This window comes from Heterocephalus glaber, unplaced genomic scaffold (genome assembly GCF_053883595.1).
Source record: "Heterocephalus glaber isolate CG9 unplaced genomic scaffold, H.glaber_assembly_v1.0 deba00001720, whole genome shotgun sequence".
NCBI lineage: Eukaryota > Metazoa > Chordata > Mammalia > Rodentia > Bathyergidae > Heterocephalus > Heterocephalus glaber.
The window spans coordinates 1184857-1211602 of NW_028258433.1; the positions used below are offsets into that span (position 1 = coordinate 1184857).

Below are 26746 nucleotides of genomic sequence, written 5' to 3' on the forward strand. Positions count from 1 at the left end.
TGTGGTGGTGGGTCCGCAAGCCACTGGCTTGTCCAGGAAGGACTGGGGAAACTGCCCTGGTCACCTCCTGGCAAAGGTCAGCTCGTGACACAGTGGAGCTAAATCCAGGCTTTAGTGCAATACTCTCTCCTCTGCAGTTTGGGTGACCGGCCCTGCTGATTCCACTCCACTGGTCTTTAGCAAGGAAAATGACTGGCAAAGTAGGGTGCGAGAGCAGGGACAGGTCTCCCATGCATGGCCTGCCCCCATCCAGCTAGCAGTAAATGTGTCTTACCAAGCCTCCAAAGTAAGAGCAGCCACCTGCTACCCTGATAGAAGCTGTCAGTCACCCCTAAGAGCCTCATTTCCCCCTTTTACATAGGAACGACAGCCTTAGTTATTTTAGCCAGAAACATGAGCGGTGAGAATCAAGCCTATGCCTCTCAGACTCTAGATGTGGGCACAGCGATGGGACCAAAGCAGACGTGGTACAGGCATCTCCTGAGTAATGTGTGGGGATGAGGGCAGGGAAGGCGCTCTTGTACGCTTCCCTCTTCCTTCTGCTAACAGAAGCAGAAAGAGCAGCCACCGTGAGGCCAGGTAGTCGTGGAAACATGGGCCACGGAAAAGGCCATGAGATGGAAGGACTAGATTCCTGACACAGGCTATTGACCATGTCCACCGTTCACTGAAGAGAACTAACCCTTTATCTTATGAGATCAACATTATTTTGGAGTTTCTGTCCTAATGGATACACACTGTCGTACAAAACCCCATCAGACTTCCACATAGCATAAGTTTGTGTCACTCTTACTTCCCCTGTTATCTATTTCCAGGATACTGGATAAGAAGGCCAGAGGCAGCACAGGTCAAGGCAGGGAGAAGCCCGCTGGAACTGTAGTGTGATACTACAAGCCCAAACCCAGAGACAGACTAACCCAGGCTAAAAGGGTTCCCTGAAAGCCATGGAAGGAAAAAGATATCAGAAAATTCCAAACTCAGTGCAGGCAAAGCAGCCTCCCAATTCTGCAGGCTGATGCTCCCACATGATATATGATTTGGTCAGGAAATGCCTTGCTATTTCAGAGGGAAAGCAATTTCATGCAAGACTACATGGCTGTTCTCGGAAACACAAATCTACAGCTGGCAAAAACAAAAGCCATGTGCAGATTTTAATGAAATGAAAGAGCCAGCTATACTCCAGGCCTGCAGAACTTCACCTCTTCAAATGGCTGATCCTGAGACACGCCCCGCCCCACCCCCCAACAGCAGTGTCCCAGAACTTCGGTTGGAAATGAAGGGCCCCACCTGCGGCCAAAGGTCTGGGGTGACAAAAACCACCTTATCTGGATGGCCAGCACAGTTCAGTCAGTGCTAGGGCACTCAGTTCAAGGATGACTGGTGAAAACAAATACCACTGGAAGGCACAATCTCTTGATAGAAATAATGATGCTAACTCTCAACTGGCAACCAGGAAGCAAGAGGAGCCCTCAGTATTTCATTCCTAACCTGGGAACAGTAACTAGTAAAATCCACTCTCAAAGTTTTCAAAGTCTACAGCGGTACTTCAAAGCATATTTTGAGTTGGCTACATTGCACCTTGAATTAATGGGTACCAATAAATTTGGCATACAGAGGACTCTGGAATGCTTAGAAATGATACATTAAAAATCCTTGTTTCTCTGATACAGAGTTTAAGAGAGAAAGGCTTATTTTCATTCGAATTCAAGAGTTTAGGAGAGGCTTATTTTTATCTGAGTTCATAACCACATAATTGTAACATTAGTGAGATCTCTTGCATCTAATTCAACACTTTGCTGCTCTAAGGAATGGAGTGGTCACACACACTGCCTGTTCACTGATCAGAGCACTGGAGGAGGTGGCCGGACACCTGCCCCTGAACTAGTCACTGACTTGGTGGCTCTGAGGTGACTCCTGAGGTCTCCTGTCCCACACAGGGCAGCGAGACGTGGCCAGCCACTGAGCTGTCGCCAAGGGAATGCAGACAGTGGGACAGTGTATCTTCGTGGTCTCTTCTCAGAAGCCCTGAGTGCGCTCCCCTCCCATACTCTCTTTTCACTTCCGAAAAGCTGGGGCGTGCTTGTGCCCACAGGCTAGCACTGACCAGGCAGTGGAGGACAACACCGCTGATGTCAGGGATGAGAGAACAAGATGGAAGACGTTTGAGTCTCCAAGATGGCCATGACCGCATCTCGGAAGGTGTCTGTATCATAGCATTTTAGCCTTTGGCCTTGAAGAAAATAGAATCACAGACAAACCCAATTCCCCATTCTCCATCCTGGGACACGAAAACTCACCTGAAAATCTGACAGAGAAGATCTGACAGACAAATTACAATTATTTGGCTTTGTTTCCTACATAACAGGAGCATATTGGGGAGGGCTCCCTCAGGGGCCCAAGAGAGCCCAGGATAGACAGCCGGCCTTCAAGTGTCTCAACCTCTGAATGTCCTGAATCAGAAACATCAGGGTGAAGGGGCCTCTCCGTGCTCCACCAAATGGGTGGAAAGAGTCCTTTAGTAAAAGTTCCACCTATTGCTTCTTCCCTGTACATTACTCATGTTATAGAAAGGCCTTTTAAAATAGGATATCTTTTGAACATAAAATTTAAAGGTTGATCAGATAACCAAATATGAGGCAAATGATTCTTTAAGTAATGTGACAACTATTTGGAGTTGAAATGATGGTTTTGTTTTCCTGAAACCTTCCTTATCATGCAAAGTGCTGTCCAGTTCAGGGGAATAAATCTTAGCACACATTCCAAACCTGCAAAACACCCTGTGACTTCACTGCAGAAAAGCAAAGCAAAACAAATCAACAAAATAAATTTGAATTGTGTATTTTTAGGGCACATATTATCCTAGCCAATTATATCCCCAAATATCCAAATATGTGTGCATGGCACTAAATATCAAATATGGAGAATTGTCACATGCCAAGAGACAGAAGAAGACTCACTTGTTGAGACACAGATGGCTGGATGCATTCGAGATATCCTGTTCTGTGAGCTGCCAGTTTTTAATGGATCCCTTCACAAAGCCTGACACCACAATGAAGCCCAGGACCAGAACATTGATGCAGGTGAATATTTTGTTGACCATGGCTGACTCTTTCACACCAAGAGTTAAAAGTCCTGAGAAAGGCACAAACAAAAATCCTGAATGTTAACCACATACCAGATAGGTCACTTTGAGGATGGCAATGCGGATAGGAATAAGAAGATGACAGAAAAAGAATGCAAACAGTGTTGAACCTCCAAAGACATACATGACCCTAGTGGCAGGGACTTAAATAACTGAAGTTCATGGGGTGCTTCCCAAGCTCCCCGATCTCCTTGGGAATTGAGAAAACCACCCACAGAGCACCAAGGGGCTGCAGAGATCTGGAATGTGACAGTCAACCTCCTAGGGAGAGGAAGTGCCTGGCAGAGGACAGACAGGGCCTCAACATGCACAGGAAGCCACCCCCTCTCTTGGAAGGGACGTAACTTTATTTTCTCCAAGAAGGATATACCTGTACAGTTTCCTGGTAGAATGAGAGTTTTTCAGATGAGGAAATTATTCACATTTACTCTGGGATGTTAGTCATAGTGGCAGCAACAAGTGTTCTGGTTCTGAAACCACTAACACATGATTCCTCACTGGCCTCAGTGCATATAGAGGAATGTCTAAGCCGGGTGTGGTGGTGCATGCCCATAACCCCAGCACTCAAGGAAACTGAGGCAGGAGGATCACAAGCTCTGTCTGGGCAACTTAACAACTTAGAGAAACCCTGGTTTAAATTAAAAAATAAAAAGGTCTGTGGATGTAGCTCAGTGTGAAAGCCCTGGGTTCAAGCCCCAGCATATACACACACACAAAAGTCTAAGCCACATTAGCTCTGGTTTGTGAACTCACATTTAAAATCAAAACAAGACACAACAAAAAATCAACAAAGTGATAAAAGGGCACGGGAACCTCATGACAACATTGTCTTTGAGGAGTACCCACATTAGGGTGCTCGTGCCATTTAGGGACTTCCATGTTCTACAGTTTGGATTTTAAGTGTTTGCCAAGGTGTCTTCCCAAGGTGGCACGATTGGGAGATGGCGGAGCTTCGGGAGGAGTGGTCTAGCAGGAGGTCTTTAGGTATTTTGGGCATGTGCCCTGCAAGGGGACCGTGGGGCCCCAGTCCCTCCCTCTTCCTTTCACATTCTGGCCATGAGGTGAATGGTTTTGCTCAACCACGCGCACCCACCGTGATAGATGAGACGATTATCTCAGGTATGTGCCATTGTAATAGGAAGCTGACTAACACACATGGCTAAACTCTAGGGTGGGCATGAAAAGAGGCCAAGCACTACTCAAACAGTCATGATTTGAGACTCCTTCCCTGCCATGGATTCCTTCTATACATCTTAAAATAGAAACTGCTGTACATACTAGATTGAATTCTGAAATACAGATGTTAGAAGAGAATTGAGTAATTAATCGTGGGGTGAAGATGTCATCAGGCTCCAATATATTTTTTCTTTAGTGTCCCTCCCTCTCATGTTTATGAAAATGAGAGTCTCACTATAGTAGACCAAAATTATTTTCTGACACACATTTCTGCCAGCTAGACCAGAAATACTGCCGAGACTGGCCTGTGCAAAATTATTTCAATTACTCAGTGTGGAAGGTAAGGCATGTTGTTTTTAAAACTGAGCCAAGATTTTCTAGACTCAGATGAAAATTCATCAGCATTTCAGTCTCATGTACATATAGTAAAAGTTCCAAGAAGGAAAACTCCCATCTTAGTGGCTGAGACACAGACAAAGGTCATGAACAAGAAGATGGCATAAACTGCGTCAAACAATATCTGGAGTTTAAAAATTCTGTAGCCATGACTTATTTATTAAAAGGGTGTTTTGTGATTGCTCAGTGCACAAGCACTTGAGATGTCTTTAGACATGCAGGCAAACATTAATGTTCCAGACAGAGTTCAGCCCTCCACATGTTCCTGAAGGACAAATGACCATTTTCCTTTCCAAATGGTCATCCACTGAGTCAAAAGGATTTTTAGTCCTGAGTCATTTGTACAAAGAACCTTCAGTGCTGACAAAATCTCACTCCACAAACAATTATTCTCAACACCTGAGATTCCTTTTAATTAAATGGCACAGAACTCAGACAACTATGTGTGAATCTACAAGTCTTTAGGGCTTGGACAGATGAACAGAAATGTCTGCATGTCTTATAAAGACAAACAAAAAGTGTATGTGGAGGGGGGCTAAAGATAAGAAAAGAAACACAAAGGTCCTGGGAGTGTAGCTCAGTGGCACAGCACTTCCCTTGCATGCACAAGGCCCTAGATTCCAGCTCCAGCATAAACAAACAAAAAAAAGAGACAGACAGACAAAAAGGAAGCCTAATAGGAGCCTGTCATGAAACATTTACCCAATGCTCCAAACCAGTCTCTTTGTCAACGTGTGGCTTTACCTGTTAAGATGAGAATTATGATCACAGCAAGTATGTCAGGAGTTTCAGCCAGCACTCCGGGAGCATTCAGGGCCATGTGTTTTCGTGAGAACTCCCCGATGGGTTTGCCAAGCAGCTCATCAAAGGTTGCGCTCCAGGCTCTTGCTACACTTGAAGTACCTGCCACAAAACACACAGCTGTCATTCAAACAGTTAACAGAGTGGCTGTCACCAAGCGTGACATTTATGGCATCCACAAAGGGGTTCGCAGATGGCATAAATCCCCCCAGTGGCAGCCAGACCACTGTCAATGCTAAGCCAGTGGGAGCATCAACCAGTGTTTGGAGTGAGTAAAAAGAATAGATTCATGGGGCTGGAAGGAAATGCATTTTATATCTCAACCCAATATGTATGTATGTCGCATGTTTTGGATGTATATTTACCCTGATTCATAAATGTTCAATGTAGGATTTTTCAACTTTAAGATGATATGTAACAACATGCATTCAATGAAAACTGTACTTGAATTCTGAATTTGGATCTTTTCTGGGGTTAGCAATATTTGGTATGAACCCTGTCTCAGTGCTGGGCAGCAGCAGCAATCATAGCTCCCAGTCAGCCCCAGGATCGGAAGGGTTCACAAGCAGGCTATGCTGCTGACTAGGCTGTAGAGTGAGTCAGGGGTAGTGCTGCATTTCCAACTCACAGTAGTCTTATCTTATGATGGGTTTATCAGGGTATAAGCCCACTGTAAACTGAGAGACATTTGTCTGTGTATTAGAAAATTACGATTATATATCTATATATCTATAGATATATAGATATATATACACATAGCAAAACAAGTTTCCCTTTCCACCTAAGAGGTGGTACTGTGATAGCATTTATTCAATTCTAACTATTGAAAACTAGTAAATACTAGTGACAACTCAGAACTGATTCACATGCACCCCGGAGCACACAGTCAGTCTGGAGAAACTCTGCTTAGGAAGAAACTTTCCCAAAAACCCATGGCAGCAGAGCTTATGGTACCTGTCCCCAAAACTCCTCTCTGAGGAGATCTGTGAGGAGGCTGAGCACCATCTCGGGACAAAGCCACCACTCCTATCAGAGTAGCTATCAGCCACTTGCCACTCTGGGCCTAAACTGGGGTTCATATCACCTGACCCAGAGGGTCTCTACAGCTCAGGACCATAGTAAAAGCAGCCCCATTTCCATGAATCCCCTGCTCCCAGCCACAAGAGACACAAGCAGAGGCTGTACCGCAAATGGCCTCCTCTCTCCCTCTCTCTCATTTAATTCTGAAGAGAGCTATTGCTCTTCCAGTAGTGTTTGACAGGAAATGTCACTAAAATTCCAATACGTGCATATAGCATTTTCCTTTCTTTTCAAAAGGCCTTGCTGGTCCCTCTCGTCTGGAAGTATCCATAGAATTTTTCCAAAGTGATCTGAACAGAAATCTAATTTCATTATTTGTTCCTCATGCTAAGAGTTTTTCCAAAACTTAAAAATTTAACTATTTTTTTTTATCTCGAACAGCGATCTATTATGAATTTTTTTTTTTTTTTGGTACCAGGGATCGAACTCGGGTCCTTGCGCTTGCGCAGCAGGCAGCGGAACCACTAAGCTAAATCCCCAGCCCCTATTATGAATTCTTTCCATGAAGGCCACAACCTAATGCAGAAAAATGGTCTCACTGTACCTCTAAGTCACCCAGCTCACGATACTAGGACTCCCAAACAAGCCTGACTGTGCTGGATGCCAGGGGCTACCTAGCCTTTCTTCTTGGCTGATCCCCTTCCCATTTCTGAATCATGGCTTTAAAAAATGGCAGGAAAAATCATTCTTCCCAGTAGCTAACACTAAAAATAAATTTCCATAATACATGCATGAGTTTTACATAGGCAACTAGCATTCTGGAAAAGACTCCTTATGTGCTGGGTCTAGAAGCAGCAAGCATTTCATGCCAAATGTTTTGTTTTACACCCAGGTAAAACCTCTGGAAACATAATGGTCCATTTAGAATAGCCTCATTCCCACTGAGGGACTTCAGTGTGTGAGAGCCATTCGTGGTTACAAATTTTGATGTTCCACTGAAAAAATATCATGAATTTTATTTACAGCTCCAAAGAAGAAGCTCCATTTGCTCTCAGCAGACACTACAGTTGAGAAAAGAGAAGGTGCCCCACAGAGTCTGAGCACAAGTTCTGCCAGCTGCCTGGTGAAGTGGAAGTGGTGGCTCTTACTCAAGAGGTGAGGGCGCAGGATTTCAAGGTCCCTTCCTCAAACACTCAGAGCCACACATGGAGTACAGAAAGCACCCAGCGTCACACATAGGGCCGCGCAAGAGAACAGACAGAGAAGTGAGCAGGAGTCACATGGCTTCGGTTAGCACATCTCACAAGTTTTTGGGCAATATTAAAGAAAGCCTGATAAAAAACAAACTGTCATCTGTATTTCTACTTCTGTGAGGTAGTCATTCACATGCTCCGCCAATTCTTATATTTGGGTACTTTTCTCTTTTACACTGATGTGGCCAACTTCGGTTACAATCACAATACACAAAGCACGAAGAGAGTGAGAGCCCCAAGTTTTCATGGCACATGTCTTGACTGTATTCCTAGCATTCGAATCTATCCTTTTCCAATGTAGAGGGAACTTTTTTTTCTCAACACTAATAGCTAATAATATTGTACTACATTGTTATGAAGGAGTTCTTGTTTAATAAATGGATGAGAGACACACACAGCGAAAAAAAGAGAGAGAATTTTTACCTACCAAACTGAAGAGACTTTATTTTTGGTTCTCTGCTGCATGGCTGTTTTAACCCTAATGTCCAGCATTGGGAAGAAAGGGACCCAGGCCAGGATGAAAACTCAGCACTGACAAAGGCCTTAAAAATATGCAAGTGCTCTGACCTACTTATTTTGCTTTTTAGGTAGTTTTAAGGGAAAAAAATTATAGTCATGTCTAAAAACAAGTAATTAATTGTTTGCAATAATACCAACACATCTGGAAGCAATCTCGATATCCTGTAAGGCCATCCAGTGAATTATGCTGTTGATAAATTTATATAATGGGATGCAACTATTAGGACTATTACTATGGAAAAATAGCTAATGATAGGAGAATATAATTTCTTGCTTTATAAAAAGACACACTGTACAAAAATATAAATTCACAAAAATATTAACAATAGTTTTACCCTTTACAGTAAACTCTTATGAACTCTTAAGAGACTCTCTTACTCCCCTGTTTTACCCCTAACATCCAGCAAAATACTCAGCACAGGGGAAGCACTTAATAAATACTGTATTTATTAAAATAAGGAAAGAATGAATGAATGAAGAATATTCTCTGGGTGGTTGGGTTGGATATTTCTATTTTCTTCTTTGTGCTTTTGATTATATTTCCTAAATTTTTCTGTTGGTGATGTATTTAATAATCTGGAAAAAATACTACACAAATAAGTTACTTTCTAGTTACTTAGAAGCATCCTACTAATTCTGTCTTGAGTTACAGGAATGGACTCCTCACTGGCCTGTCTTGGTCCTCCTGTGCCAATGCTACAGTGATTCACACAGGCAGCACAGAACCTTTCCTAAAAGTAAAAGGCAGCATGTGAGGCAGTCAGGCTAAGAGGATCACTGGGGAGCAGGGCCACCCCTGGAGGTGGGAATGAACAGGAGCGGGTGAAAGGCAGGAGCTGCAGGCTGGCTGGGACCTACCGATGATGTAAGAGAGGATCAAGTTCCAGCCGGTGATGAAGGCCCAGAGCTCGCCCACAGTTACGTAGCTGTACAGGTAGGCCGAGCCGGTCTTGGGGACACGAGCACCAAACTCGCCATAGCACAGGCCGGCCAGCACTGAGGCCAGCGCGGCAATCAGAAAGGAGATGACAATGGCGGGGCCGGCATCCTCCCGGGCCACAGCTCCAGCCAGGACATAGACACCAGCCCCCAGCGTACTGCCCACCCCGAGAGCCACCAGGTCAAAGGTGTTCAAGCAGCGGGACAGCCGGCTCTCTTCCCTGCTGCAGTCCACCACCTTCCGTCGCAGCATCTGCTGACCAAGGCCGTGCAGGACTTTGCACCCCATCGCGCTGTTCAAGTCTGTCAAAAAGAAGAGAGAAAAGAACAAAGGTGTTTCACCACTGCCACATGCTTCCCCATTAACCTCATCATATGTGTAACTGGAACGCAGTGAGGAGGTCCTTTATAACCATTGCCTGCCAAGATGTCTTAAATTCTTAGCATTCTACCATCAGGTGCCAGAACCTAAGACTTCTCTAACGTGAACAGAAACGCTCCAGGAGGCCCATACACCCAGCTGCCTTTATTCTGAGGTCTCTGATCTTCCAATTTTTTCAGTTCTCAAGGGAGAACCTTCTATGGGCAGAAGTTGTGTTGTACAGGAAACACAAATTAATGACATGTTTCTACCCTTAGTAATCATAAAACTTACAGGAAAAACAAGATGTTATTTCAAGTATACTGTACTACAGTATGGTAATTTAGAAGGCAAACCAAACTGTACCTCAATTTAATTAAAATTCAGAGGGCTTGAATAGTAATGACAATACTTTCCAGATCTTTCTAAGATCTTGTGAAGGCAAGAACCATGTTTACCACTTTTAGGTTAACATCGAGTTGAATCCAGCACAGAAAAATGTTGAATTATTTCAAGTGAGGGCTTGTTAAAACTGTCAGTAGTCCAGGAAGCCCTCTCTCCTGCACCCAAGTATTGGTGCAGTGTGCTATATGACATGTTCTTGAGTATTCATGGAAAGATGAGACATGTGCACCCATGTCACATGGAACATGTCCCACCAGGTATACTGTGGAACTATGACACCTGGGCAGCTTTCAACTGCTTTAGTGTCACCTACACACCCACCTTCCCCAGGTGGCACTAGTGACACCTGGGACAGATGTGCCAGCAGCCACCCTCAGAGAGGAAGAGGTCCCCTCCTCACTCCTGAGAAACATGGTCTCATTCAGGAGATCAAGGTCAGCATCACCAGTGCAAAGCCACGCTAAGAGTACAATGGGACAGTGTTATAGTTGACATCCAGATGTCCCCCCAAGAGCCTCGTGTGCACATAGGTGGGGTTTTGGGAAGTGACTGGATTATCAGGGCTTACTGCTAACTCCCTGTTAGGAGATCCGGTCTAGTCAGAAGAGAATGGCCATTGGGGATCTAACCTGGAAAGGCTTGTCTCCCTCTCCGGCTCCTCCCCTTTCTCTCTGGTTCTGGTTGGCTAGGCCCCCTGTGTCATGCTATCCTGCCTTGGAGCCAGCAGACTATGATCTAAAACCTCTATAAATCATGAGCCAAAAATAAACCTCTTCTCTTTTAAGTTGTGGATACTGGGTATTGTGTCGCAGCAACAAGAACAGTGACTAGGACAGATGTGAAGGGCTTTTGTGTGATTCCTTGCTTCCCCCAAACCCATGATCCCAGTCTAATCATAGGAAACTACCAGATAAACCACAGCTGAGGGACATTCTACGAAACACCAATAGATACTTCTCAGACACAGTGGCCTAATGGATAAGGCATCAAATACTTCTCAAAACCGTCAAGGCCAACAAAAACAAGGAAAGCCCAAAACTCCCAGAGCGAAGAAGATCTCAAAGAAGTGTGATAACCTAATGTAATGTGGGATCCTGTCTGGGATCCTGGAATGGAAAAAGGAGCTATAGGGGAAACTAAGGAAATCTGAGTACAGGATGCACATTGGCTAACAATAATGTATCAACACTCTTTCATCAGTTTTAAGACATGTTAATAACAGGAAACTGGGTGCAAGATATATGGAAATTTTCTGTACTAGCCTCACCATTTTTATGTAAATTTAAAACCATTATCAGTTTATTAAAAAATCATCACCACCCAGCATCTGCACAGATAAGCAATCATCGTGGCTTTTGGCTACTAAGCTACAAAACAACCCAAATCACTGATTTTTCATCTTTATCATCAAATGATATGTTGTTGACCTAATTTAGCTATAATTAAGTCACTGATAAACACTCAGTGGAGAGTATAGGTCTGGAAAAGTCCATGCCTATTCAGTGACCTAAGACACTTCAATGCCTGCCCATGAGCTGGTACCCACCAGGGCCTCTGGGTCAGGTGCCCTGTGCACTGGTCAGATCATTGGCTCCAGGGCTTACAGGAACTGGGAGTGGTTCTTCCTGTATTTTGTCTAACAGTCTCAGAGAAGAGAAAACTCTCAAGACTTGTAAAATTTTTAGCTATACCAGGGAATCCCCTTGTTATACAGATAAGGAAAAGTAACTCAGAGAGCCAAGTGTCAGAGAAGGTCACAAAGCTCTGAAGCCATGGGCATCTAACTGCTCTTCTAGGGTTCTGGCAGCCCTGCAGGTGGAAAGGAAATAACATCTTGGTGTAGCCAGCTGGGGAGGAAATGAGGAATGAGCGATGTTTATAGAATATTAGCAGGATGGGAAAAATAATAGCTAGCCAGAGTCAGAGGACACACATAAGAGAACGAGCAGAGGGATCAATGGATTCTGAATGTGCCTTTTTTAAACAATGCACTGGACTGTTTCTCAAAGCATTCGTGCCAGGAGCAGATTCGAGGTGTTTCAGCAAGGCAGGCAGTGGTGCCTAGGGAGAAGTAGCTTTCCTAGACAGTGAAGACAAGACTCTGGGTGGCACAAAGGAGGAGCCCTAAGGTCATTGCTGGACTGCAGGGCCTGCAGAAGGTTCTAGAAAGCTCTAGCACTCTCTCTCCTCTCTCTCCTCTCTCTCTCTCTCTCTCTGAGTCCAGGCTAATTTCTTCTGGAACTGCCTTTTCCTTTCCTTTGTTACAGAATTTAACCTGATTTGTTCAAGTCAAATTGTAAATCACAATAAAATGATTAATGAACAGTTGCTTGGATAAGTGTTTTGACAGGGAAGAGGCAACTCTACAACACAGTTCTCAGTGGAAAAGGCTGTGTCCAAAGGATATATAAAGACTGCTGTAGAGATGGAGGGTAGCTCAGTGGTGCCTAGCATGTGCAAGGCCCTGGGTTCAACAGTTCCACTGTTGTTAATTTGGCTGTAAATGTGACTGCCAGATGGACTGAGACAGTCCTGCCTGTTCCTCTCCTAGATGACATTTCCAGTTAATAATGAGAAGATTCTCCCTTTAAAACACTAAAAGCCAAGTGCAAGGCAAAGACAGCACCATTCAATAGTATCAGGAGACAGAAGACAGACTGGTCTACATTTGTACCAGGCTAAAGAAACAATGTCGCTACAGGGTGATGGTATTCTGGGATACCACAAATGGTAGGTACAGGATCATCAGAGTCCTTTCAGTATCCCTAAGGCAAAAGCAGCCAGCCAACCACATAGCTGGTATTCATGTACTGCCTTGGGAGCCCCTGGCAGGTTCTAGAGGGAGGGCACAGCTATTTTAACGAGGAGAGACACAACACTCACAACACAGTGACCACAGTGGGACCAGGAGTCCAAAAATGAACATTCTAGGATACTGGCCCTTGTGGGGGAAGAGGAGGCTCAGAAGAGAAAAAGCTGTGTTGAAGGAAGTGACCTCAAAGTAGGCTCCACTTCCCCCCAGATGTTAGGAAGTCCAGGTGCAAGAACTTGAATTTTTTTAAAAAGTCAGGGTGCAGATGGACTGGTCCGACACTAAGGATAGGACCACAGAGGCAGGTAGGCATGGTGTCACAAAAGGTCCCAGGAAGGGGCCATCAAGGTCACCTGACAAACAGAAAGAGACAAAGGGAAGAAAGGTGAGTGACAATGGTCAGTGCCTAAAACTATCAAAGGACAGATTAAGAACTAATCTTACAGGGATTCACTCAAGCTCCCTGGGAAATGTAAGTGTTTATAAGTCACTGTGTTGTTGAGGGAAGGTTCTAAGAGAACAAAACAAAGTTCAAGTACTGGGACCCACTGCCAGTTTGAAGAGGGGACTAACATGCGGAGGACGAATCTCAGCAAGTTTAATATATATCACAAGGAAAACTTCATTCACAAAGATCTAATCCATACACAATGTATAGAAGATATCAACTGATAAGAACAATGTAATTGGGAGAAGCAAGAGGAGCATGCTCACAAATGCTGAATAAAATTTAATTTAAAATCATCCTGAGTATCATAAAATGAAAAAAAAAAAAATAGTAAGGAAAGCCTTGCTGTCCAATAGTAGGAAAAACTGTGAAGAATTTATAGTAAAATACGATGAAATAATGTGGCCATTAAAAACTAACTTACAGAGTAGCTCTAGGAGCAAGGAGACAAGGCAACAGGGTCCAGAGGAAGAGTGTGGGTCAGAACAAGACTCAGCTGTCTGTCTCAAAGGCCACTATTTTCATGTGGAACAAAATAAGCAGCATTTTCATCAGGAATAGAGGCATAAGACAGAAAGTCCACCTGGGTGTTTCTTGACCTCTAGCTACCATAGAAGCTGCAGTGCTGAGACACTATACTCTCCCAAACTCCATAAGCTGCAGGGAATGTAACTTCTCAAGCCTGGCACCAGTGAGCACAAGCGCCAACAGATGCTAAATTCCACTGTGCCTACTGACTCTCCAAGCCTTCCTGACTCAGGCCATTTCAGTCATATCAGAAACCCTGCCAACGACCTGTATCTTCTCACTGACTCACCAGGGGCCAACTGCAGAAAGTTCTCATAGAGGTTTATGGTCCCAAAACAGCAATGCTTACAGCTCTCCACACCAGACTTAAGGCCCTACAGCAAAGCCAAAAGTGCACAGAGGAGTGCAGGAGCAGGACCATGGGAACCCAGCACATGTTCCGCACTGAAAGGATGGCTTCCAGGCATGGTGGGGAATCAATCAGCCAAAGAGCAACTATTCAAAGGGGACCCAATGCAGGGGTGGCAGAGACCACAAACACAGCCTCACTTCTCAGCCAGGTAAGAAGCCACTCAAGATCAGGGTACTTTGTGGCTCCAAGATGACAGTGAACAGTCTCAGTACCCAACATGCCCTTTGCAGATGCCCAAACAAGTAACTCTCTGGGTGGAAGCTGCCAACACTGGACCAAAGAAACACCTTTAACATGGGAATTGATGGCTAGGTGGTTATTGATCAACCATTTCTAACCCCTGTAATGTCACAGGGACACGTCAGTGAGCCCCAAACAACATCCTAGTGAGTGTGTACAGGGCACATCTGTGGGTTCAAGGCACTGAAATATTAGCGGAGACTGTCTTTGGAATGCAGGTATTTTTCTTTTTGTCCTTTTCTCCTTACCTATATTTGTCATGCTGTTTATAACGAGATGTCACTTTTAAAATCAGAAAACAATAATAATGATGATGAACAGCTGACATCTTGGGCACCAGCCAAATGACAAGTCCTATACAGAATTTGTTTTATTTAATCTTCATGTCACCTCACCAAGCAGGCAACATCTTGTGTTCTAGAGATGAAGAGATCCAGACTTAACTGGGCCTGAGTAACTCTCAGCCCTGGCTGCATGTGAAGATCATCTGAGGAAGTTTATAAAATAGCAATGCTGAACCCCAGCCCAGATCAGACACTTTCTGAAAAGGTCTCTCAGGTGGACATGGCCAGGAAAGCCGCAGCTCAGACCACGCCTGCCCACCTCCAAAGCCCTGAACTGCCCTGTGACTAGCATCAACAAGTCTAGGGGGCTGGCATGGGTGGGTGGGGACAGACGGCACCGTGGCCAGGGGAGTCAGATTACCCCTGCCTCCTAAGGGGGCCAGGCCTCTCAGACCCACTGAACCAACACAGTGGACTCTTGCGTAAGGCCCATAAGGGGCACCCAAAAATTACCAGGTGAGTTACCTTAAATTCAGGAAACTAAGAAAATACTGATTTTGTTTTAGGGAGACATCACCGTTAGTATCACCAACTTAGGAGAGTCTCTACCAAAGGACAGTCATTAGCTCAATACTTGATACTACGATTGGCCAAGGAATACCTTTCTATTAATGAATACAAAAGTAGAACAATGCTAGTTAGATTAAAATCTAACCCAGCCAATACAGTCTCATCGCCAAGGCCTCATAGCACTTCTTAACAGGTAACTTCTGTTGTGGGTTGAGCTCTGTCTCCACCCACCTCACCCCATCTTCATTCAAGGAGCCAACATTCCACCTATCCCAGGTTACCGTAACGCCCAAATTCACTCTCTCAAGTCTAAGTGCTTAGGCTGTCAGGTTTCCCATCTGTAGGGTGGGGATGTTCCATCTTAACACTGTAGGGTACTTATGAGGGTCACATGAGATAACACAAAGGCAGACATTTGCTCTTTTTCACATGTGAAGAACCATTATTATCACACCCATGTGTGGCCATTAACTCCTCGATTTTTTTTTCTTTTAAATCTCAGTTACAAACAGGTGCACACCTAGAGGATCACCTGAGCCCAGCAGTTCAAGATCAGCCCAGGCATCACAGTGAGACTCTTAAAAAATAAATATAAAAATAAATAGAACTCAATTACAACTGGTGGGTCAGCCGTCTCTCTCCCATCCCAGTCAGCTCTCTGGGTCTCGTCGTTGGTGTCTTCATTCACCCAGGCTTTGCCACAGATACTGTTAAGTCTGTTTACCTAACTATACTCGAGTCTTTGCAATGCTGTTTGCCCACATAAGAAAATGACATGAAAACAAGAAGCCAGAAGAACTATCAAGTGCATCTTCACAAACATAGGATAAAACCCAAGAGACGTTTCCTCTGCTTAAGCCAACAGGATGTAAGTAAAGAGTATTTATTTCTCTGGGTGGTGTTTTCCACCGTCACTCAGGAGATGACTGGCCCTGAGCACGGTTATGCATTAGGACATTCTCCAGAGTGCAGAGCTCCTCTGACCTATGTCCCTCGGCCCATCTCAAGATTCTACCTAGGAGATGCTGGTAATTAGGAGTACCTGGTACGTGGGGTTTCATTGTGCTTTTCTCAACAATTATGTCTGCTTGGGAATTTCTAAAATTAAAAGCAAAATGAAAGTAATTCACCTAGCTGACCCAGAAAGCCATGAGAAAACTCTACCATCTACACAACGTACTCCACCCCCCACCCCAGTGACAGGACAACTGGGAAATGCTATAAGCCACCGCCATGTATTGAGTTAAATACTAAATAATATTTTATATAGAATCATATGACACTGTCAATATTCAACCATTTTTTTATTGGACTTAGCAAAAGAACCAAGAGTCAAGGGTCTACAATGAGCAGACCCAGCATTAGGTCTCCCTAGCTGTGTTTCTAGACATCCCTTCGAGCCTCAGCCTGAATAGAGGAGGGACTGAACTGAGGAGCCAACCGTCTCCTACACAAACCTGTATTGGAAATGCCAACATGAGCTCTATAGAACAGATTTCTTAAAAGAGGAAGGTTCATAAGTTAATCAAGAGCTGATGGCTGGAGAGAGAGGAAGGGAGAGAGGAAGAGAGGCACAGAGGAGGGGAGGGAAGACAGGAGAGACGGACAGATAGACAGACAGTTGTTAAACACAGGGCTGGGTGGAATGGCCCCTCAGGAGAACACTGCATGACCAAGCTAAGGGCATCAATAAAATAATATGACAATCGGGTCATCTTGTGAAAGATACTGGAAGGAAAACTAGGTCCACTGACTTCCAATTGCTTGAAGCTCAGGCTCTCCTTCTTGGTAAAAAATCAACATGTTTGCCTTTAAGCAAAATATATTAATCTGACTAATAAAGCACCCTAGCACAAGCAAATCCCTTAATCTATCATTTTTACCTACCATTTGTTCCCAAATCTGTTTTTTCCTCAAAGAGCCCTGAAGTACATATAACACTAACACACACACACGCACACACACACACACACACACCTCTGGTTACCATGGGAATTATCTCCTCACTAAATAACTCCCAAGCAGGAAATGCCACATTTTATGGTAGATATTCTTGCCCTATTCACAACCATACTTCACTGGCAGCCAAAATCTCAGACACTCACTACAGAAGAAAAGCATTTACAATCTGAAAGTGTCACAGCCTGCTGGCACAGGCCACCACCTTGCCTGGCTTTAATCTTCAACAACTGCCTGCTCTATCTATTCTAGCCAGGAGGTTTCCTCTTTGTGTAATGTATGTAGAGCAGGCATCATAGAAACCAGAAACAGAATAGCCTCAAATTCAGAGAAAGATGTGATTCGACTGGCTTGAAATTCTTTCAAAGAATTGGGAAGTAAATGGTCAATTACATGAAGGACTTTGAGTATCAGAATGTTTGACAGACTGATGAAAGACCAGAAGACACCAGAGGAGCAGGTAGACCCAGAGATGGGCAAGACAAGCCAGGATGCTACTGAATACGACACAGCTCTTATTACCCAAGAGAGCACTGGGCAGTGTGAAGTGTGAAGAACTCTTTCAGGATGTCATGTGATCAACCACACTTTATCATACAGCACAGCTGTGGTATCTGCTTTGATTTAACAGAAGGCTCTGTGCAACACCATAACCACAGATGTCACTCCAGAACCTACCCAAACTTGACTCCAGAGCCGTTCCATACACCAATGTTCAACTCCCCAATCCATTAAATACATGAATAATTAAAATCTCCCTTTTTTGTTACTGCTTTACAATTAGACTCCATTCTGAGAATGAGGAGAGTGCACAGATTACTTCTATTGTTTTGTAGGGCACTTTGCTGTTTGTTTGTTTGTTTGTTTTGAAGGGAATCAAACCCAGGGCCTCAGGCATGGTAGGCACACACTCCACCATTAACATTACATCCCTAGCCCACTTAATAAATCCTTTTCTTTTTTTCAAGGTAGTGGGAGTTGAACCCAGGCCCTCACTCATGCTAGGCACATCCCCTAGGCACATCCACTGAGCTATGTCCCCAGCCTTTTCTGTTCTAAATTTTATTTTGAGGTGGAGTTCCTCTAAGTTACCCCAGCTGGCCTCAAACTTGTGATCCTATTGAGTAGCTGAATTACAGGCTTGAACACCTGGCTTCCTTTATTGAATTCCTAAAGGTTGAAAACAGGCATCAATTCATGCCTTCTAGAGTCCCCACTGCCACAGCAAAACCTACTTTGAGGATATCTCGCCTGCTATAAGTTCATCAATGAGAAAGTCATTTAAGACTCAGAACTACATTTTGCTACACAATGAAACAAAACTACAGCTGGATCCTAAGGCAGCTGCTCCTTACGTGTAACTGAGTATCTGGAAACAGCCTGGTAGCAGCCAGTGGCTCAGTGAGCACAGGGACATCTATGATGGCTAGAGAAGAAACGGACCTGTAGAGCTGTGTCCTTTAAGAGATACAAAATCGGGCCCATTGTAGAAAAACAGATCAGAATAGTAAACAGACCTCAGATGGGAACTGCTTTTCAATCTGCCCTCTTAAGAGACTAGGAAAGATGTTCTGCACTGGGCAGCCACTGAGGTGGCCTAAGAACCCCATCTCCTGGGATCCCTGTGTGGGTGGGGGCTGCAGCTTGCCTTGGACCCAGAGACTATGGCAAAGGTGACAGGACGTGGCTCTCACTGTTAGGCAGCCTTACACAGGGCTCCAATGCACTGGCAGCCCCCACATCCTGGCCTGATGAAGCAAGTAGACAAGCTGAGAAGGCCCTCAAGGGACAGGCTGCAGGAGGCCTCTGTGAGCTGGGGGTGGCCTCCAGGTCAGCCTGGCCAGCCTTGGTCCTATACCACGAAGAAATGGGTTTGGCCAACCCCGCGAGGGAGCTTGGAAGTGGGTTACTCTCCACTTGAGGCTCCACATAAGAACTAAGCCCTGATCGTCACCTTAGCTACAGCCTCATGGGCCCAAAACAAAATCTAGCTAAGCTGTGCTGACTCCTGACCCACAGGAACTGTGAGATGTGGGTTGTTTTAAGCCATAGCAATGGATGACTTAACGCATGGTCCAAACACTCATAGGCAACAATAAGTGAGTTTGAATTTTTTCTCTTGCTAAACAATCATGGAGCTAAAAACCAGAGTCCCAAACTTTCTTTCAGGGCTTCTCCTTCGAAGGTGGCTACAATCCTTACTTCATTTAAAATTATCTTTTCTTGGTTAAGGTTAAAGGACTTGAAAATAATTTCTTCCTTCTGGGAAAATGTCATACATCAAATGGCTGTTTCCTTTAAAAAAAAAACCAAAAACTATCTCTACCCTGGGTGACTGTTCTAGGCTCACAGGAGCCACAGAAAATGAGCCACATGTTGTCCCTGCCCTCACAGTGCTTGGAGTCTGGAAAGAAAGAAGAAAACAAGTAATTATTCCAATCATCTATCCACACAACTTGTGTTTATTTTGCACAAACTACACGCTCTCCCTCCTTCTAGGTGCTGAGGAAGGAGCAGTGGACAGAACAGAGAAGCTCTCTGCCCTCAAGGCAAAAGACCGGACATGACAAAACAGGGACTGTAAACAAGCATGGCCGGGAGTATAAGGCCTCCTGGAGATGCACCATTTACTCTGCCGTCTGGCACTTGCTCTGTACCTTTTCTCCCAATACAGGATGAAGGTCATGGTGCTGAACTACCCCAATGAGCAGGCTGTGCATGCCCGCATTCAGGCACCAATCAGGATCTGCCTGAGGACCACCCAAGGGCTTCCCTTACACCCTTGGCACAACACCGCCCAACTGGAGGAACAGAAGCATCTGACTCAGGCTTTTCCATTGGACATCAACACTCAGCCCCCATATTAGGTAATGAAGAGGATGCTCTCAAATAGTCTGTTAAGACAGCAGAAACACATGTGACTGTTACAGCAGGAAAAATCACCCAGAATGAACACACTCTAAGCAATTTTACTAAATAAGCACCTGAAGTGAGAAGGAAAGAAAAGGATTCTGGAGCCCCACATGGCCCAGCACACAGTGGCTCTGGCCTAGGCAGACCATCCTCCCACCTCCCCACTGGTGAGGATCTAATTTATCTCCTATCTTCAGGAAAACATACCAGGAAATTCTGCACCTTTGTCTCTGACATTTACCAGGTTGCAACAGCCTCATAAACAAGATGCTTAAGTACAGCTTAATCCTCCAAAGGAACCTGCAGCTTATACAGGAGGGGGCTTCTTCCTTCCTTCTTAATTCTCACTTCAAGGCAGCCTGCTCAAAGTTGCTCACGTGTAGCAGAGGTCACTGGCTATATCCCCCACAAAGTCCTTCTGATTAAGGACTTGGAGTGGGCTGCTGAGCCTGATTATGTGTGCTTCTTAATACAGCTACACTCAGAATTAAAGAGACAGACGGACACAAATGACTGTCAGAATTCGAGAGAGGAGAATGGTCAGGTGGGGCTCATTATACAATCTCTCTCTCTCTCTCTCTCTCTCTCTCTCTCTCATTCATTTACTCCTCCCACCACTCCAAGGCTCTTTCTCTCCAAAATGAAGAAAAATTACCCCTATATTTTCTGGTGAATAGAACAGCAACAATGGTGACATCTCCATACTCAGTAAACCTTTTTAGTTTAGTGAAAAATAACTAGAGCAATAGTTTTAAAAAGTATTTTTACAGTGAAATTCTTTTTTCTACACCTTATGCCAAGCCCAACTATAAAAATCAGGTAAAAGCAGAGCTGCTCTTATTTGGAGGAGGGATACAGTCTCCCTGGCCAACCTTGACCTCAGAGCCTCACGCTCCAAAGGTTGAAACATAATGACCTAAAGCAGAATGTTACAGCCCCAAAACTCAAGAATAAGGCACCGTAAAATGTTCAAGTGAAAGGGTGAAAGTCAAAGAGAAGAGTGAGAGGAATAGGAACGAGACAACAAGTTCTACAGCAGGAAGGAAACAGGAGCCAGCCCTTGACCCCGAGGAACAAAGACTCTGGGAGTCATAGGCAGCACTATGCACCCCTGACACTGTGCCTCACAGAAGAGCTAAAGGCTCAGAGCAGAATGACATAGCACTGCCCAAGCACCTGCTCAGGGATGAGTGGGGACAGCTTCAAGCTGACCCTGTCCCCACAGCATGAAGTGGTGACCAGGCCTCAGGGAAAAAGCCGTGCCAGCCACAGAATATAAAGAGTTTTGTGTGAAGGAAATGGAAGGATGTAAGATACACTGATGAAAGGCAACCCTGTTTTTTGATAAGTCCAAGAGAATGAATGGGCTTGATGAGTCTGAAAAAAGATTGCCACTGAGAACTTCGATGAAGTCGGAGCTGGGGGTGTGGCCCAGTTTGTGAGCCCTTGCCTAGCATGTCTGAGGCCCAGGATTCCATCCCCAGCATTGGAAGGAAAGGACAGGAAAGGAAAAGAAAGAGGGTGGGGGAAAGGATGTAAGGCCACTCTTGTCAGTTAACTTCAGGTTAAAATGAATAACATATTTTAGTACCTGCTGGGGTACTGACAGGCAGGCTGTACCCGGACTAGGACGTGAGAACTCAACAACACCTTCTTGCAGAAGATCTCCCAGGCCTGGGGGCCAAGATGTCTTGAGAGGGCTCCAATGGAGGCTTCAGGCTCCTGGAAGGCAAGGAAGAACTGTCAGAGGCATTTTATTTTGGTCCCAGAACCTCCAAGTATGGGCTGGCAGTGGAAGGAGTGATTCAGCTTAACAACATGGCAGGCAGGGGACCCCAACTATAAAGCCAAGAGAAGACAGGGGACATGATAGGGTCCCACTGACCAGGCATGAGGGGAGCCATGAGAGAGAAGATGAGAAACCAGCCTAGATAATCTCCCAGCCAGAAATTCCACCATTTCACCTTGTTGAATGGAGTCTCCTGTGTAGAAGAGGCTGACATGGAAGTGTTACATAGGCTACTTCCACAATTTATGGAACAGAGGTGGATATGCATAAGCTCGAGGCTTCTGCTATGGATCAAGAAAGGGCAGCACATCCTCTCCTGATACTGGTGTTGAGATGCAAGGTCAGCAGGGGCAGAAAATCTTGTACTGTTTCTTCAATCAAATAGCATGTGGTGATAGTCTCCCAAAGGTATCAGCTGACGAATCAGCTGACCTCAATACCAGCAGTCTGATGACTAAAAACAGAACTTGGTTCCTGGAGAGTGGCCTGCAGCCCCAGCAGGAATGGGATGGAAATAGGCCTGGAAAGTGACCGGTACAAGTTCTTATGAGAGGATACTGGAAGGATCCTACCAGATGCATGGTACTGAAAGCCCCTTGCTCTCAAAACATTTCCATTAAGACTTGCAGACTCCCGCACTCACCCAGGAGCTGGAAGAGGTTTAATTAAGCTGAGTACAATTTGCACCTAGTGTGAACCCAGAGAAGATTTTCACTACACCAAAAACACACATAACGATGCTAATCAACAACTAGAGTTGCTCTTTAACAGCAGCCAACCAGAATCCCAACAATGGGAATCCTGTTTCCTTATCACCAACACCTTTTGGACACTCTTCTACATTGATATTTCATTCCTCTCCACTTTCTGTTTTGAAAAATGCCCAATCTACAGAAAAGTTGAATGAAATTCTTCATCTATATGTATAAATATTTAACATTTTTCCATAATTGTTTTATCTTTCTTTTAGATACACACTTTCTGCATGAACCATGTGGTCAGTGAGCTATAGCTATTATGACATATGACCTCTAAGTATTTCATTACCTCCTAAAAATGTTACCAGCCTGCATAACTGTGATGCCATTATCATACCAAAGAAACTGAGCATTCATTCTTTCAATGGTATGTAAACACAGCCCATGATCAATTGTCCCTAAACGTCAATCCAGTGCCATTTCTTGATGAGCTATCTTGTGCCATTAGAGCACTGAGGGACGAAGGCTAATGAGGTTAGGTTCACAGTCCAACGGGGAAACAGAACTCCAGGTGCCTACTGTGGTGTGCGTGCCCATGCGGGATTCACATGCCAGCCTCAGCCTAGGTAGATTAGAAAGTATCAGGAGACCCAGGGACAGCTTCTGCAACGAGGTGATGTTCAAAGGACAAGTTTACCAAACACAGAAGAAGGTAGGAAGAAATGTTCCAGACAGTGGAAACTGACTATAAAGATGTAGAGGCCCCCAAAGAGGTGCACGTCCTGTGCATACGCCGGGCCCCAGAACATATTTAGGCTCCAGAGGGGATGAGGTACTTGGCAGTTGGCCTGGAGGGAGAGACATTTTCCAGGATGTGCTAGTATCATCACAGGGTTCCTGAAGGAGGGGAGAGGGAGCAGAAGAGCCAGTGACAGAGGGAAGTGCCCTGAGAGAGACTCAGCATAAGGAAACCAAAAGCCAAGGAATACCGACGGCCTGTGGGGCAGGGAAAGGCAGGGACCAGAATTCTCCTCTAGAGCACCTGTAACAGATCTGCCTCCCAGGGTAAAAGCATTCAAAAGAGCTACCTCTCTTCCCGAATGTTCTTTTACTGGTCCTTAAACTACCCACCCTTTTGTATTCTACTTTCTACAGAAGAATCTGTAAGCATCCCCTCCTGTCCTAAGCTCTAGTGAATGGACTTGAGAAACTATCAGAAAAGTAGCATAACCACCTAAAAGGGTCATGCAGATGCTGGCCCCTGGTCAAGGTCTCATTCCATTTCAAGGAAAGAAGAAGAGAACAAAGGGAGAAGAGCTCTGAGATGGAACAGCCCCTCCCACCACCACCCGGATGGGGATTTCCCTGTGCATTATCTCGCATATTCCTCACAATAAAAATCCTTTGCGCACCTGAGCTTGGGGAGGGAAACCCAAAAGCCATGATGGGGATCTGTCTTTCAAGCAGGTAACTATGGAACTATGGATAACATAGATAACAATGGAATAAAAAGGAACAGCTGACATTTGTTGCCAAAAAATAAAATGTGAGTTTAAAAGAAAAATAAATGCCAGAATTGTGGAAAATTTGTGTCTGTCAAGGGGATTTGAACAGCTTTAAAAATCTGAGTTTTTCTGATGACACTAGAGATGATATTAGTGATATTTTAAAAAATACATGCTGAAATGTGCCAACATTTGGAAGACCTATGTAATTTAAGAAAACAATTTAGTACAAAGGAACTGTGCCTGGGTGAAAGATTGATTCAAAGTATAAAAAATACCTATGTGTACAAAAACGTAATTGATCTGGTTTCAAATTCCATAGAGGAACCAACTACTGCCCTTGAAATTTGGTATAGTATCAAAAAAGAGTATCTACGATTATCTAAAAAGGCTCCTATGAGCTGGGGTGCAGTAGAGCACTCCTACAGCCCTGGTTCAATCCTCAGAAATATTAGAAAAGCAGTGGGGTGGCGAATAAATTATTTCTCCATTTCTAAGGACATTCCTGGGAGGCCATTTTCTTTACATTCTTCAGCAAAGCAACACATCAAAACTGACTAAATGCAGAAGCAGATATAGCTAAACATTAAGCAAATTAAGCTAAAGAGATTTATGAATAATATAAAATGATGCCATGCTTTCTCATTAGATTTTTGTCTTGGAAAATTGTTCTTTTTCTTGAAAATGTTATTTATATTAACATAATACGGGTTTTTAAAAATTTTAGGGGGACTAATATACAAATATTTCAAATTGTTCTAAATTTTAATTTTGGAGTGGCAAAAAAGGAAAGATGCTAGCCACATAAGCGAAAGCCCCTTGAGGTCCTTCATGCTCTTTAATGGAGAAAAAAAGGGGGTTCTGAGACTAAACAGTTTGAAAGGTTGCCCGATAAAATGTATGCAGCCAAGCTCAATGTACACTGGACATCAGGAAGAATGCTCTCCTGTTTCATTTGTTAGGCATGACTTTAACAACTTGCAATTAGGGCTTCTTGCTTTAGTTATATTTTCCTGTCATGGCATAGAAGCAGTTAATGCAAACTTAAGTCAAGGAAAGGTAATGCTATGCCTTAATCCAGGATGAGCACATCAGGATTAATGGAACTGGAATGCATAGTGAATAAATTCATTTGGACTGCTTTTCTTTAATCCAAGAATGTTCCAACTGATTCATTCTAATTTTCTAGACTTGAAAATTCCTATGTTAAAAGCAGAATAACAAAAATGCTACACCTCATACCCAAAGAATTCAATTTCATTAATTTTGTACATACAGCAAGCAGCACTCCAAAACTATCCGTGCTGTGCTTCCAGGAGCAAAAGGGACTCTGAGTGTGCCTGTGACTGACACCATGTGGCTGTATTATATTCACCATGAACACCTGGCACATGCAGGGAAAATATAAAAAGTAACTGAAAACATCACTAAATACATTACGCTGATAACTGATAAGTCAAAGGGAGTCAGATCTTCTGTTAAGTACATTGGTAGGCCCAGAAAAAATGTATTTCAATTTATTAAACACGGTGCCCAACTTTCTGGTGACTTACTGGCTGCTTGGCCTGTGAATGAGTTCTGACACTATTTGTCATTCCCTAAATAAGTACTGAGTGTCCCAGGTGCAGTGGTAGAGGCGGAGGAGGCAGTGGTGAACCACCTGGACCAAGATCCCTGTCTCTGAGGAGTTTACACTGCATTACTGGGAAATGAGTGAGGTCCTACCTGGAGGTGGCACACCCCCGATGTCCTAAAGCAAGGACACAGAATCATGACAAATGAGGCATCGCCAAAGAATCTACAACTGTCCCCTGCGTCTCCCACAATCTGGGGGCTTCTGTCTTTCCCGTCATTAGCCTGCACCAAACATACTGCATGACCACATTGGATGACCACCCTGCAGCTGTGCCTGGAGTTCACAATGACAAAAGGCTTCCCTTCCTGAACCACAGGAACTAGGGAGTGATCCCTTTTGTTCTTCAGCCTTCAGTCTTGAAACAAACACAGTGCCATAGTTTGAAACTTAAATGTCCCCCCAAAAGACCATTTGTTAAAGGATGGGTCCCAGGTTCTCAGCCCGTGGCCTTCAGGGGGTATTGGAACCTTTAAGAGGTGGGACCTAACAAGAGGACGTGAGGCTATTGGTGGTCATCCCCTTGAAGGGACAGTGGAATCTCAGCCCCTTTCTCTCTTTTGCCTCCCAGACATGAAGTGAACAGTTCTGTCCCACCACACACTTCTAACATGTGCTGCCTCACTACAGGTACAAAGAATGGGTCAACTGATCATGGACTGAAATCCCTAAAACTGTGAGTCAAAACAAACCTTTTCTCATTACAAGTATGTCACTGCAGGTACTTTGTTACATAACAGAAAGCTGACTAACACATGCTGCATTTTAAATTAATCCAGAATCTTGTTAACTGAAATAATAAACTTGAAAAGGACAGATCTGGATGGTACCAGAACCAAAACTCTTACTTATCACATTTTGACTGACCCACACTTCCTGGCTTCCATAGTTCTATCACAGCACAACATATGCCTGCTCACCAGTTTCCCAGTGATAAAGTACT

The 26746-nt window shown here is 44.3% G+C and overlaps 1 protein-coding gene across 4 annotated transcripts in view; it reads right to left on the reverse strand.

The window, feature by feature from the left end:
* Slc7a1 (solute carrier family 7 member 1) overlaps window positions 1-26746 on the reverse strand; it is a 75726-nt gene that overhangs the window by 15949 nt on the left and 33031 nt on the right. For 2 of the 4 annotated variants that reach the window (XM_004854790.3, XM_004854792.3), the window contains exons 2-5: window positions 21770-21900; window positions 9166-9549; window positions 5459-5617; window positions 2958-3132 (exon numbers count right to left, since the gene is read on the reverse strand). In XM_004854790.3, the coding sequence (XP_004854847.1) occupies window positions 2958-3132; window positions 5459-5617; window positions 9166-9535 (704 nt within the window). In that variant the 5' untranslated portion in view covers window positions 9536-9549; window positions 21770-21900. The remainder of the gene's footprint in view (window positions 1-2957; window positions 3133-5458; window positions 5618-9165; window positions 9550-21769; window positions 21901-26746) is intronic. The other 2 variants (XM_021236317.2, XM_087199506.1) reach the window with 2 other exon arrangements.